Source organism: Echinops telfairi, unplaced genomic scaffold, assembly GCF_000313985.2.
Source record: "Echinops telfairi isolate 266 unplaced genomic scaffold, ASM31398v2 ScPeMD7_3533;HRSCAF=4204_0, whole genome shotgun sequence".
Classification (NCBI taxonomy): Eukaryota; Metazoa; Chordata; class Mammalia; order Afrosoricida; family Tenrecidae; genus Echinops; species Echinops telfairi.
This window is the reverse complement of record NW_022107431.1, coordinates 8,152,645-8,165,627: the sequence shown is the minus strand read 5'-3', so window position 1 is coordinate 8,165,627 and position 12,983 is coordinate 8,152,645. Positions and strand designations below refer to the sequence as shown.

Sequence of the window (12,983 nt, the reverse complement as noted above, 5' to 3'; positions counted from 1 at the left end):
TGATGCACACTTTCTTTACATAAAACTCTTATACATGAGTTGCTGTGGATTTGTTTCTCCAAAGTACCTAGACTAATACACCCAGTTAGTTTCTGCTTTGAATTTTACTTCTTGGTACCATGTTTTCAGTAATGGAAGGCATGCTGAAACCAAGGGAAAGAGTCATTTTGAGGTCAGATGGCTCATGATACAATTCTATGGGACTCCTTGGTCCTTCTCAGACCCCTGCGGGTAGGATTGCAGTTAAGCAGATCCCCACCAGGGGGCAGCGCCTACCACGGGCTAAAAATGTTGATGGGTCTTGGCAGGATTCCCGCTGGACACGCTGCTTTTAAGTTAGGGTCTTGGGAGCTATTGTAAATGACAGACCGAAAGCAGCCGGAGCCTGGCCTCACACACGCATGTCCTGGCACCTCCCTTGTCTTCCGCTTCTGTGAGCTGATGAGAGCCCATTTTACGGCTTTTCCTGAAACGAGAATCTGTCCAAAGAGTGGACATCTCACTCTCCTTTTTTCCTCCAATCCATTTTAAGAATGTACGGCTTTTAAGTTAAGTCGTAAAATAAAGATCTGCTTTTCCCCCAGATTCGTCTGTTGCTAACCTTTTGCTCTGTTTGCTTTAGGATGTACTCACCTGCCCTTCACCCTGTGTGTGTGTGTGTGTGTGTGTGTGTGTATCTGCAACTATCTTATCTGAACAAAACCCACAGCTTCTCTGTGGCAAGTGAGGTGGGGGTTTACATGTCAGGCCATCAGTCCTGAGTTTAATCATTTCAGCTACTTACCCAGTTTCCCCAGTAGCTCGGCCCCCTCCCCACTGGGGTTTCTTTTCTGCCTCTTGTGGAATACTCCTTCCCTCTCACCCATGTGTCTCATTGGATTGGTCCCTTTGGAAGCTGCAGGTGTTCAGCTGTTCTCAAGTCCAGGCTGGGGCCCTGGGACGCCAGGCACTTTGGGAGTGGTCTGTCTGCTCCGGCACCTTGTGCCGCTAAGCGCCCATTGCTCTGCTCTCACCCTTCTAGGGCTGTCCGTGTTCTCCAGGGTCAAAGGCGAGTACAACAAGTATGTATGAATCTGGGGCACCCGCCCGCTTGCCTTCTCCATCCTCAGGCGGCTGAGCCCCCACACCCTGTGTGCCCCCCGGTTCCCTGCTCTGTAAAGCCCAGCATGCCTTTCTTGGGACCCTGTTTCTTCCTCTGCACCTTCATGACAGCCATCACCATGGTGTGGTGTTAACTTGAAAGACATGTAAAAGACTGCTCCCCACCCCACCCCACCCAACCCCACCCACAGGCATGCTTCATCTGTCAGGGTGGACCCCACTCGTCACCGGGCAGCATGCTGGGTGGTGCGTTCTGACCGAAGAACAAGCCCGAGTGGGGCCCCCTCTCTGGCCCCCAATACCAGCCATAAGACTTGAAAGGCAAAGCCACTGTCAGTTGGTTCTGACTTGGCGACTCTAGGTCAGAGGAGAATCGCTCCCCGGGACTTCCTAGGCTGTAAATCAGAAGGAGCCCTCGTGGCTGAACGGGTTAGCGTTGCGGTGCTAACCACAGGGTCAGCAGTTGAAAACAGCTGTCCTCTGCTCCTTGGGGGAGAGAGGAGGCTTTCTGTTCCCAAAGCTCTGCAGTCTCAGGAATCTTCAGGGTCTTCTCTGCCCTGTGGGGTCAGACTAGACTTGATGGCAGTGAGTTTCAGTTTGTCTCCCAAAGATGAGCAGCCAGCCTCATCTCTCTCCCAAGGAGCAGCTGGTGGGTTTGAACTGCTGACTTTGCAGTTAGCAGCCCAACACTGGACCCACTTTGCCACCAGGCCCTGGCCTTAAAGCCAGTGGACATTCCGATACTCTGTAAGACTTAGGGGACAGAGGGAGCACGTGCCAGAGCCCACTTAGGGAGCCTCGGTTGTAACGGTGATCTTGTTCTTTGTTCCTCCTGTGCCCCTCTCTCTTTGAAATAGGTATGTCTCCCATTCATGTAACTTCTTCCTCTTCCCGACAACGTTTGGGATTTTGGATTCAGAATTCTCTTTCCAGGCGTCTAGCGTTCAGTTTTTGAATCAGTACGGCTTCGACTATAACAAGGTACGGCGTGGGAGGGGTGGACGCGGCCATTCCAGCAGCTCCCGGCCCGGCTCACGTTCGTCCATCCAGCCGTCCCGAGTCATGTGTTTCTTTCCCCTCTTACTCGGCCCCAAAGCGCTCTCCTCCCTCCAGGCGCGGAAGACACTCACACCCATCTCCTCGCTTTGCTCCGCAGTTTCTCAAGAATGGCATCCCGTATATGAACGAGGAACAAGAGAGGAAGATGAAACACAGTATCCTGAGTGGGAGCTGGAGAGTCCGAAGGTAGAGCCGATTTTGTTCGCCAGGTGTGGTGTGGGCTCTGTTTTTCTGCAGCCCACGGTGGCCAAGAGAGAGGTGACGCGGGTAGTGCTCATTTCACTGCCCAGCCCAGAGAACCCCCTCTGGGGGGCGGGTGCTTCCTGCCCCACCCTGGAGGGGAGACGTGGCATTCAGCAGCTTCCTCTGTCAGCATCAGCTCCTAGGGGAACCGTCCGTGGCACCGAGTGGGTTTTAGGGTTTACAAATGGAGGACAGAGGAAAATGAATTCTTACTGTGGTGCCACAGCTCTGGCACCTTAGTGGTAAAGCGTTGGGCTGCTCACCTCGAGGTCAGCTGTTTGAAACCACCAGCTGTTGCTCTGGAGAAAGACAAGGCGTTCTACTCCCACCAAGAGCCCCAGAAAGCCACCGGGCACTTCCACCCTGTCCTGCAGGGTCCCCACTGGACGGCGGCGAGTTTGGGGTTCTTTGGGTTTCTTTCATTATTGTGTTGCTCAGATGCACAGAAGTGCCATTCCGGAGCTTGTGGGGAAACCTGGGTCCTGCAGGACTGACTTGCTGTGAGCTGTTTGGCCGGCTGGCCTTTGGATCTTCTGAGGGGCTGGGGCACTCAATTCTACCCCCTGGTCCCGGACCCTGTGGTTTTGGGCAGGATTTGGCACCCATTCATGCAGGTTTTACACATGAGAATTTCCCTGTGCCCCTCTGGTCCATAGACTCCAAATCGACATTCTAACCTGGGTGTCTCGTGAACATGTGGGTGCTGCCTCGGTGTGTCTGGGGTGTGAAGGAGCACCCTTGGCAGCGGGTGGAGTCAGAACGAGCCAGGTTGGAGCCCCGGGTTTGGGGGGATTTGCCTTCCAGGGCTGTGTGCGTAGTGGACGCCACCTGAGAGTTTGGTGAGTGTCCGTCTGGCAAGGAAGCCCACCTGGCACTGCTGATGAACTGGCTGGGCGAAGGCCTGGACCTGGTAAGGGGAGCTTCTGTCTCAGGAGAATAAGTGCCCCCCTGGGGACAGGGACGTTAAGAGCTGGGCCCCTTCGGCCTCGCCCCATGGGCCTTCATTTCTGCCTCTTCTGTCATATCCAAGCCGCTGTGGCAGGTACATGAGTTGCAACAGCGAATGCTTGGGCCCAAAGCAGCAGGGGGCCGGCAGTCTGAAGTGTGGGGAGTTGGAGCTGGCACCTGGCACCCGGCACCTGGCACCCGCTGGCCCATCTCTGTGGTGGGGGTAGGGGAGGCTGGCTTGCTCAGCCAGGGTCTGAACTGTGGAGGGGCAGAAGGCAGTTGACACAGAGCACCTGGGATGTGGAAAGGTGGGTGAGCCCGAGGACACCCCAGGGCTGCTCAGAGGGTAGCTCCCAGGGACCTTCTGATTCGGGGCTCGGTGAAGATGGATCCGCTTCACTGTCCTGCTTTTCTGTGTCCCCTCCTGTCCCTAGTCCCTGAGCCTGGCTGTGGACAACCAGGACTGCGACTGGGAGCAGGGCAGGCGGCAGGATGGCGTGTGGCCCCTGGCATGCCTGAAACGGGGCGGGGGCTGAGGTGGGGGTATGTGTGTGACTGGAAACAGCTGCTGCCGTCCTTTGGGCCCTAGATTCCCCGCCTTTGCCACAGGGGGTTACATTGGGCAGCTCTGAACTCAGACGTGTGACGATTTGGTCTTGGTGATGGTTTCAGCCGCGTTAGAGGTTTAGTACTGCTGCTGTTTAAAAGTCCTGTAGGTAGGGTTCAGATTAAAACACAACTCTTTGTCGTGACAGAACAGTTTCCATTTTTGAACCTTCCATAATTTGGAAAGGAGCCGGGGTGGAGTACCAGGTGACCCTTGGGGCTGCTAACCGCAAGATCAGCGGTTTGAGCCCGCCCCACCCCGCGCGAGGGAGAGCAGCGAGGCTGCTGGCTCCTCAAAGTTGGGAAAAGTCTTGGGAACTCACGGGGCAGTTCGGCCCTGCCCTGTAGGGCCGATTCCAGTTGAAATTGGATAGATGGCAGTAAGTTTTGTTTTTGAGTTGTTGTTTTTTTTTTTAAGTCATTTTATTGGGGGCTCTTACAACTCATCACAATCCATACATACATCAGTTGTATAAAGCACATTTGTACATTTGTTACCCTCCTTATTCTTTTTAAAAAATTATTTTATTGAGGGCTCGTACAATTCTGATCACAGTCCATACATATATCCATTGAGTCAAGCACATATGTACACCTGTTGCCCTCATCAATCTCAAAACATTTGCCCTTTACTTTAGCCCTCAATATCGTTTGCTCGTTTTCCCCCTCCCTCCCTCTTCTCCCCTCCCTCCTGAACCCTTCATTATTCATAAATTATTATAGTTTTGTCATAAGTTACCCTGTCCGACGTCTCCCTCTGCCCTCTTCTCTGCTGTCCATTCCCCAGGGAGGAGGCTATACTTAGATTCTTGTAATTGGTTCCCCCCTTCTACCCCACATTCCCTTCACCCTCCAGGCCTCGCCCCTCTCACCACTGGTCCAGAAGGAGTCATCTATCCTGGATTCCCTGTGTTTCCAGTTGCTATCTGTACCAATGTACATCCTCTGGTCTAGCCAGATTTGCAAGGCAGAATTGGGATCATGATATTGGGTGGGTGGGGGGTGGGTGTTGAGTTTTAATGTTGGCAAGAGGTCGCTCCTGATCTCTAAACAGCAGTCCGTGCTTCTGCTTTGAACCAGGCGAAGAGGTGGCCCCAGGAGTCCCCTTTCCTGAATTTCACCAGGTGCTGTAGAGAAGGGCCACTGCAACCCACGCAGACACGTCCAGACTGACACCCCAGGGCCCTCTCCTCCCCGCCCTGGGGAAGCAGGATGGGCCAAATGTGTTCCCAGGATGCTGGCGGGGGAAGGGAGTAGTTCTCTAAGTTCACAGCCTTCCAGTTGATGCTGACTCATAGCCACCCTGGAGGGCAGCGTCGAACTGCCCTGCGGCTTCCGAGGCCATGACTCTTTCCTGGGCCCACAGCCTCGCTCTCCTTTGGAGCCGCCGGTGGCTTCTAATGGTTGTTCTTGTGGTGAGCAGCCCAACACGAAATGCCCTCTGCCTCCAGGGTTCAATTGTGTCATAAGACCAGGACCTAAATGGTCCCGGGCTCTGTTTTCTTCTCCGGCATCCCGTGGTACCATCCGAGGCCCCGGAAGCCTGTTGCGCTGTCTGCTGGTTCTAGCGTGGTGTCTGCAACATTTGCACTTCCTGCGCTCTGTTTTCAGTTCTTTGGACAAAGACCAGATCAAGTTGGTGATTGACAGAGTGACGCAGTGGCTGGACCTGGCCGAGGAAGGGGACTCTATGACTCTCTCCGGCATCACTGGTAGGTATGGGGGTGCTGGGGGTGCAAGGACCGGTCCCTGTCACGGGCCAGCCATGGTGGGCGGGGGTATTGCTGGTCTTCTCTCTCCAGGGACCCAGCCACAGTGTCTGGTGCCAGTGTTGGCGGAGTAGACTCGAAGCCTTGTGCTTGGACAAGGCTCTAGCCCAAATCAAATGCTAGAGGCTTCTTGGTTGGCTGTTAATATTGAGGATGAGGAAGTGCAGTCCCATTCTGACCATCTTTTCGATGCTGACCTAAGTGCCTCACGCGAGTTTCCTCCCACAAGGGAATTTGGATGCCCGAGGAAAGTGTCCCAGAAGGACAGCTCTAGAGGACGTGGCATCTGCCCGGTGAATACTGCTGTAAACAACAACAACAACAACAACAGGAAAACAGCATCCAATTTGACTTAAGGGCCTGCTTGGTAGAGAAATAGTAATGACTGATGAGATGACACCTTCGCCTCTGGTTACTTGTCTTTTTAATGTGGAAGGGTCACACGTGGTTTGCATAAAACGGTCCTGCTGTGCACCCACCTTCCCCTCCCCCTCCCTGCAGAGATCGCCTGGGGAGCACCTGTGTAGGTGGGCATTTGGAGCTGGCTCACAGCTTTTTCCTGGAACATCACCTCCACTGAGAAGAGCTCACTGTGGTCAGGTAGACTTGGGTATTTGTGGTTTTCTCGAATGAAAACAAGCCTGCCATCCAAGGGCGCTCACTGGCCGCATTCATTAGTGAGAGCATTCCCCACTTGCTATCAAAACGGGATTTTGAAAACTTGCACCTCCCCCTGCTAGCAGAGAGGAGAGTCCTCAGCGCCTCTCAGGGGCATCACAGAGGGACCGGTGCTGACTTGGGAGGTCCGTGTGCCTTTAGCAGAACTATGTTCCAAACGAGGAGCCGCGGTGTTACAGAGCCCACGGGAACGACCTGTGAGAATTGGATGGCAGACCCAACTCTCCAGAACCATCAAGTGGACCCTGACTCACAGCACCTTGTGTCAGTCTGTACCGGAGCAGACAGCCTCATCTTTGTCCAGTGGAGCAGCTGGTGGGTTTGAACCGTGACTTTGCAGGTAGCCCAGTGCTGAGCCTAGGCACCCCAGGGCTTCTCATCATCGGACTGTACGTTGCAGCTAACCTCTTATGAAAGAACATCTTTGGGTGTATTGTTATTATTGCTCAGAATGATTTGAGAAGCATTGTGAGTAATTGAAAAGTAATTCTTGTTTTGTTTTCTGATTGCACATCTCTGTGGTGAGACTGGAGGGTCATTGTGTGCTTCTGCAAGGACCACGTATATCAACAAGTACAGAGATTCCAGCCAGATGTTACGAGATTCGCACAAATGTAAATCCCCTCACTACACTTTGTTGAGTGAGGAAAAGTTATCTTTCTTTAAAAATGACACTTAGACTAATGTATAGTGAGGCTTGTTATTTTAGAAGAACATTTCAAATTGCTGATTTATTTTGAGTTTCCAGCTGGACTGTTAACCGAAAGGGTATAGCCGTTCAATCTCCCTGGCTGCTCTGCAGGAGAAAGGCATGGCGCCCTGCTTGTATAGAGACTTCCAGTCTTGGCAGCCCGATGGGCGCAGCTCTGCCCTGCCAGACCACGGTGTGTCAGGATTGAGCACAGCGGGTACAGCTCTCACACACAGTCCATGGGGTGCTCAGCCAGGAGTGGAGACCCCGAGACCAAAAGTGTTGAGAAGCCGCCCTACCTCATGCTGTGGTGCTCAGGAGCCTCAGGCAAACCTGAGAGCTGCCTTGTGTTTCCCCTTCAAGTAGTTTTATTGGCATATATGTCACATATCATAGATTTGAATCATTCGATCCTGCTAAGGTTTGTGCAGTCATTACCACAATCAATTTCAGGTAGTTAGAACGAAGTGTTCTTGCGTTGAGGGAGGGCTTGAGCAGAGGCCCAAAGTCCTTCCACTTCCTCAGTGTATTGCCATATAAATAGATGTACCTAGGCCAATATCTCTATTTTTATGAATGAATATGTTTACATAAGTGCATACCTATGCTTATACCTCTATCCGTAGCTTTGCTTCCTGGATCTTTCCTCCGTTCCCTTTCACCTTCCTCCTGCCCCACCTTCACGCTCGCCCTCCTGCCTCTTAGTCAGTCCTCTCAGCTAGATTGCTGTTGCTCCAACACCCCCAGGGGCTCTGCATGCTCCTGGTTGTTGCTTTATTTTTTTTCATCATTCTATTGGGGACTCATACAACTCTTATCACAGTCCATACATCAATTGTGTAAAGCCCTCATCATTCTCAAAACATTTGCTCTCCGCTTAAGCCCTTGGATTGTTGTTGCTTTTAATTCCCTAGTTGTTCCCCTGTTTATAGCAGTGTTTGCTCACCGCTCCCTTCCCTGCCTCCTCCTCCCCACAGGTCCCCCTGGAACGGCCTGTCCCATGGCTTTCCCCTCAGGCTTGATTCCCATGCCTGTCTTGCATCGGTAGACAAACAATAACAGAGACAAAAAAAGATTGAATAAAAAGAGCTAAAAAACTAGCAAAAAAACCCAAAACAAAGTGAAAAAGCATACATAACCCCAGGTCTGCCCGCTGACCTTCCTGATGCCCCACTGGCCCTGGGGGATAAAAACAAGCAAACAAACAATTTCAGAACATTTTCTCCTTGTACTCATTACCTCCTCTGTTCCTCTCCTCCTCCCCTAAGTGCCAGGCCCATGAGCAGTGATCAGTTACTGTCTGTCTGTGGATCTACCTCTCCTGGATTTCATTACAGACAGGCAAGCATGTGAAACACAAACAGGAAACAAGCAAACAAACAAAACCCAACAACAATGACTGGACACAAGAGAGAAGCCTCAATTCCAAAGCAAACACACTAAAAATGGAAACATTTAAAATGGGTCCAGAGGGGGAGCAAATGATAAGGAATCACACCTTGGCCTGTTTGTTAAGCGTGCCACCATCAATTGTACGGCGCGCCCTGGGCAAGGCTGTTCCCATCCCTGGGCTGTTGTCCGAGGGAACTTCCTGGAGGCATAATCCCCATGTGGACCCTGCAAATGCGCTTTGAGTTCCCACTGTCATCGTAGCCCTCTGTGACCCGAGTGTTCACAAGCTCCGGTACCATTCCCGTCTTCGGATTTGGATTATGTTGTTTACAATCCTTGGATCACACAGGCTGGTGTGCTTCTTCCATGTGGACTTCGTTGACTCCTCGCTTAGACGGCTGCTTTTTTGAAGACAAGCATTTAAGACCCCCAACGCTCTTCTTAGAGTTGGATGCTGTTTGACTTCTGTGCCACTTTCTGTTACAGCACCCCCATCTGCAGGGCTCCCCTCACAAAGGCGAGCACTCCGTAAGAACTGGCTGTTCTTGGGGAGCTGCTGTCTTCTGATAGCTCCATCCATCTGGTCGTTGTTTGCTCCTTGGCTTCTCTTCCTGGAGAAGTGGAATGCTGCTCCGGGTCGTGTGTGGTTCTGTGAGAGCCTGTGTCTCCTTGCCGTAGGGTTTCAGGCCTTTGAAGTCCAGTTGGTGCTGCATCAAGCGCTCCCTAACATCTGGACGGTGTTCAGGGACCAAGAAGTGAGTGTTCACGTGGGATGGGGCGTCCTTGGTCTTTCCATTTCACCCTCCCCCCATCCACCCCCCATCCACTTGCCCTCCGAAAGGTGGTTCCTTCTTTCGTCCTCCGTCTTGCGGTGGAGAATGTTTCTCTGGGCTTCCTTCTCAGTAGCCTGGGCTTTGGGGACCTCGTCTCACTTCTCCTGCCAGGTGACGGTGAAGAAAGTGAACACGCAGCAGCGCTGGTACCTCGAGAACACCCCTTGTGAGCAAGGGAACTGCTGGAAGGAAAAGCTTCTCCTCTCTGCACGGGGCTTTACCGTCTTCTTCCAGATGCTGGTGAAGGCCCGGAAGGTGAGGGACGCGGCAGCCCGCCCCGCTGGTGGCCTTTGATAGTAGTTCGTAGATGCCCTAGACAGAACAGATCCGTTGCCAGTACAAGCAGGTTTCCATACCAGCCCTGGTTGACAGCAGCCTTCTGGATTAAGCTAGACCAGGTCATGGTCTGTTAATTTGGGGAGAACCTGGCCCACGTGGAACGCTGCCCTTTCTTTGTTCTTTCCAGGCGCAGGAGGACTTCACTTCTGATTGGCCTCAAGCTACAGGGGGGAGGTGGGTGGTGGAGGGCTGCCTGTGTCTTCCTGACAGTCTAGACTCGACCCCTCCCCAGACCCTGCCTCAAGGCCCCATTGCTCTATTTCTGTTCTTTGGGGCAAGGGGGTGGGGACACTTAACCAATTGGACTGCCTCTCAAGGTGGCGTGAAGGTGACGAGGGTGATCCTGGGACCAGGCTTGCAGTGGGTTCTGACTCCGAATCCTTGGCAAGAAATGCCTCTTGGCTTAGGGGGCCCGCTTGTTTTGATGGTGTGTCTTTAAACCCCACCTCTCTGACCTGCTGACTTGCTCCGAGCAGCCTTTAGTGGGACACAACATGATGATGGATCTGCTGCATCTTCACGAGAAGTTCTTCAGGCCTCTCCCAGGTAGGGCAGTCCTCTGGGCCACCTGGCGAGGGGAGTGGTGCCTGGCTGTGCTTCATCTGAAGTCAGCTCCCCGAACGCACACTGCTCCAGGTGTCTGGTTTCTGCAGAGGACGGCCAGGGCCCCTGTTTTCCTGCAGTGGGAGCGGGAGACCCCTGTAAGGGAGAAGAGACCTCCTTTGAGTGGTCCCTCTCCCCCAGCTCTCTGGTCACCAGGCCGTCCCTCCCACTGCACTGCACTTGATGAGACCAGTGTAGAAAGCAGAGGCACCACCGTTCATCTCAGCTCGAGTCGTCCCTCGTTGCTTCTGCCTCTAAGGCAGCGGTTCTCGACCTGTGGGTCGTGACCCCTTTGGGGGTCCAATGATCCTTTCACAGGGGTTGCCCAATTCTTAACAGTAGCAAAATGGCAGTGATGAAGTAGCAATGAAAATACTGTTACGGTTGGGGGGTGACCACTACATGAGGAACTGTATTAAAGGGTCTTGGCACTAGGAAGGTTGAGAACCACTGCTCTAATGTGAGGTTTTCGTACTTGATGATAATATGTTTGGGTTGTTTTTCACTCCCCAAAGCATCACAATTAAATACGGTCATTGATGTCTTTAAAGGCCTCATCAGCATCCTTTGTAATGGCATGTGATGCCAAGTCCATGCCATTGCCTCAGTTCAGACTCAGAGCCACCCCGCAGGACAGGGGAGACTTGTCCCTTTGGGTTTCTGAGACTATAATGAACCCTCTATGGGAGTGGGAAGCCTCATCTTTCTCCCTCGGAGCCATTGCTGGTTTTGAATTGCTGACCTTGCTGTTAGCAGCCTAACTCGTTAACCACTGTGCCCACCAAGGCTCCTTGATCCTGACTTCCAAAAAAACCCTCACTGCCATCAGTCAGTTCTGAATCACAGGGACCCTGTAGGACAAGGGTGGAACTGCCCCTGTGGGCTTCCAAGACTGTAAGCCTCATCTTTCTCCTGAGGAGTGACTAGTGGTTTTGAACATCGGACCTTATGGTTAGCAGCCCACTGCATGCCATTCCCCGTGCCTGCGTCTCTGTTGGGCCTATGGCAGAGACACAGCAGTTAAAGCTTGGTCTCGAAGCTCTGCCAGATACCCCCTCCTCCCCCTGCCTAGTCCCATCCTTGCTGCACACCTCCCCTGGAGCATGCCTGTTGGCGGTTTCCTTAGCTTTAAAAGGGGGGTGACCGTCATACACAAGAGGCGCCCTAGTTGGCACAGTGGGTGAAGCACTCGACTGTTGGCCTGAAGGCCAGAGGTTTGAAGCCACTGGATGCTCCGTCGGAGCAAGACTTGGCAGTCTGCTTCCCAAAGGCAGCTGCAAGCGGGCCTGGCCTCGACGGCAGGCCCACCAGAAGCCCGATGCCCACAGCACAGCGCTGGGGTGGGCATCGCGGGAAGCGCCAGGAGAGGGTCTCCCCAGAGCTAAACTGACAGCATGTCTGGGTGTGCGTGTATTGACAGAAGATGGGTAAAATGACTCAGCCCTTGTTAAAAATGAAGAAAATGGCAACGACAATACAGTAACACCACCCCAGGAGAAGGAAACCTGCCAAGAGAGGGACGGTGTTGCAGTCACAGGCTGCGGCACTGCAAGGAGCTTGGCGATGGATGGACACCGTGGTGACATGTTGGGCTGCCACCCGGAGGCTCATCTGGAGAATCCGGAGAAAGTGGTGGCGGTCTGGGAAACCCACAGGGACAGCTCTGCCCTGTCCGACAGGCTCGCCGTGCTTCAGTATTGGCGCGAGGGCAGTGGGTCTGTAGTGACTGAGGTGCCGTGGTGGTGGTGGTGGTGAGAGAGGAGGTGAAGGTCTCCCAGGGAGGAAGGGGTTTAGGAGAAGCGGGGAGGATGTGTGCTGGCAGAACCACAGTGGAACCCTGCACGAGCACCATGCCTGCCTGGAAGTCAATAGCTCAGTGCCTCAGACCCACCAATTGACCCATGCCCACGCAAGCGTGCTACAGAGGCATGTGCCCATAACTAGCGAGAGCAGCTGCCTCTGGGGTGGAGCATGTGGGAGGGCAGAGGTTTCCCAACACGCCCCGTGCCGACAGTGCGTGGGCACAGGCTCTGCCCACGACTAGTTCAACTTCTCCTATCCAGCCGCCCCTCCCTCCAGTGAGTTTCAGTTGGTTCTTCTCCAAATGGTCATTTACGGAGGATTGGTTTCACTCTTGCCTCTGCCCGCCTCCCCTCTTCATTGGCTGGAACCCCTTCCTTCTGTTAGTGGACCCTGTTGTCCCCTACCCTCAGACACTGTCATGGGGGGAGTTGGTCTGAGACTTGGGGTCCGTAACCGTAAGATTAAGGTCGTTTTCAATTTCGCTTTTGTTCTTGTTCATTTTATGGAGAGTTCTGCTGAAGCGTTTTCTTGACTATTTCAGCAAGGGATCTCACGTCCGACTGTGTCTTCCTCCTCAGAAAGTTACGAGCAGTTTAAGCAGAACATCCACCACCTGTTCCCTCTTCTCCTTGACACCAAGAACGTCACCAAGGATCTCTGGAAGGTGGGTCTCCGCAGCCCTGCTGCAGGGAAGCCGCGCCGGCCCCATGAAGCACCTACTTAGCCTTCTCCTTCTTGTGCATTGCTATTGTGTGCCCCCCCCCACCCAGCCCAGTTGTTCTTTAAACAGTTTATTAAGTGGTATTCATTCCCTTTTGTGTGTTGGTACCCCAGAGGAATCATGGGAACGTATATATGAGGAGACTTCACAATGGTCCTGAAGAAATTCCTTTCTCTCTCAGATCCATTGTCCTACCA

General features: G+C 53.1%; 1 protein-coding gene across 2 annotated transcripts in view; it reads left to right on the top strand.

The window, feature by feature from the left end:
* PNLDC1 (PARN like ribonuclease domain containing exonuclease 1) overlaps positions 1–12,983 on the top strand; it is a 35,834-nt gene that overhangs the window by 10,680 nt on the left and 12,171 nt on the right. For both annotated transcript variants that reach the window (XM_030886861.2, XM_045294599.1), the window contains exons 4-11: positions 1,022–1,061; positions 1,959–2,082; positions 2,258–2,346; positions 5,569–5,669; positions 9,166–9,242; positions 9,432–9,575; positions 10,136–10,205; positions 12,644–12,729. In XM_030886861.2, the coding sequence (XP_030742721.1) occupies positions 1,022–1,061; positions 1,959–2,082; positions 2,258–2,346; positions 5,569–5,669; positions 9,166–9,242; positions 9,432–9,575; positions 10,136–10,205; positions 12,644–12,729 (731 nt within the window). The remainder of the gene's footprint in view (positions 1–1,021; positions 1,062–1,958; positions 2,083–2,257; positions 2,347–5,568; positions 5,670–9,165; positions 9,243–9,431; positions 9,576–10,135; positions 10,206–12,643; positions 12,730–12,983) is intronic.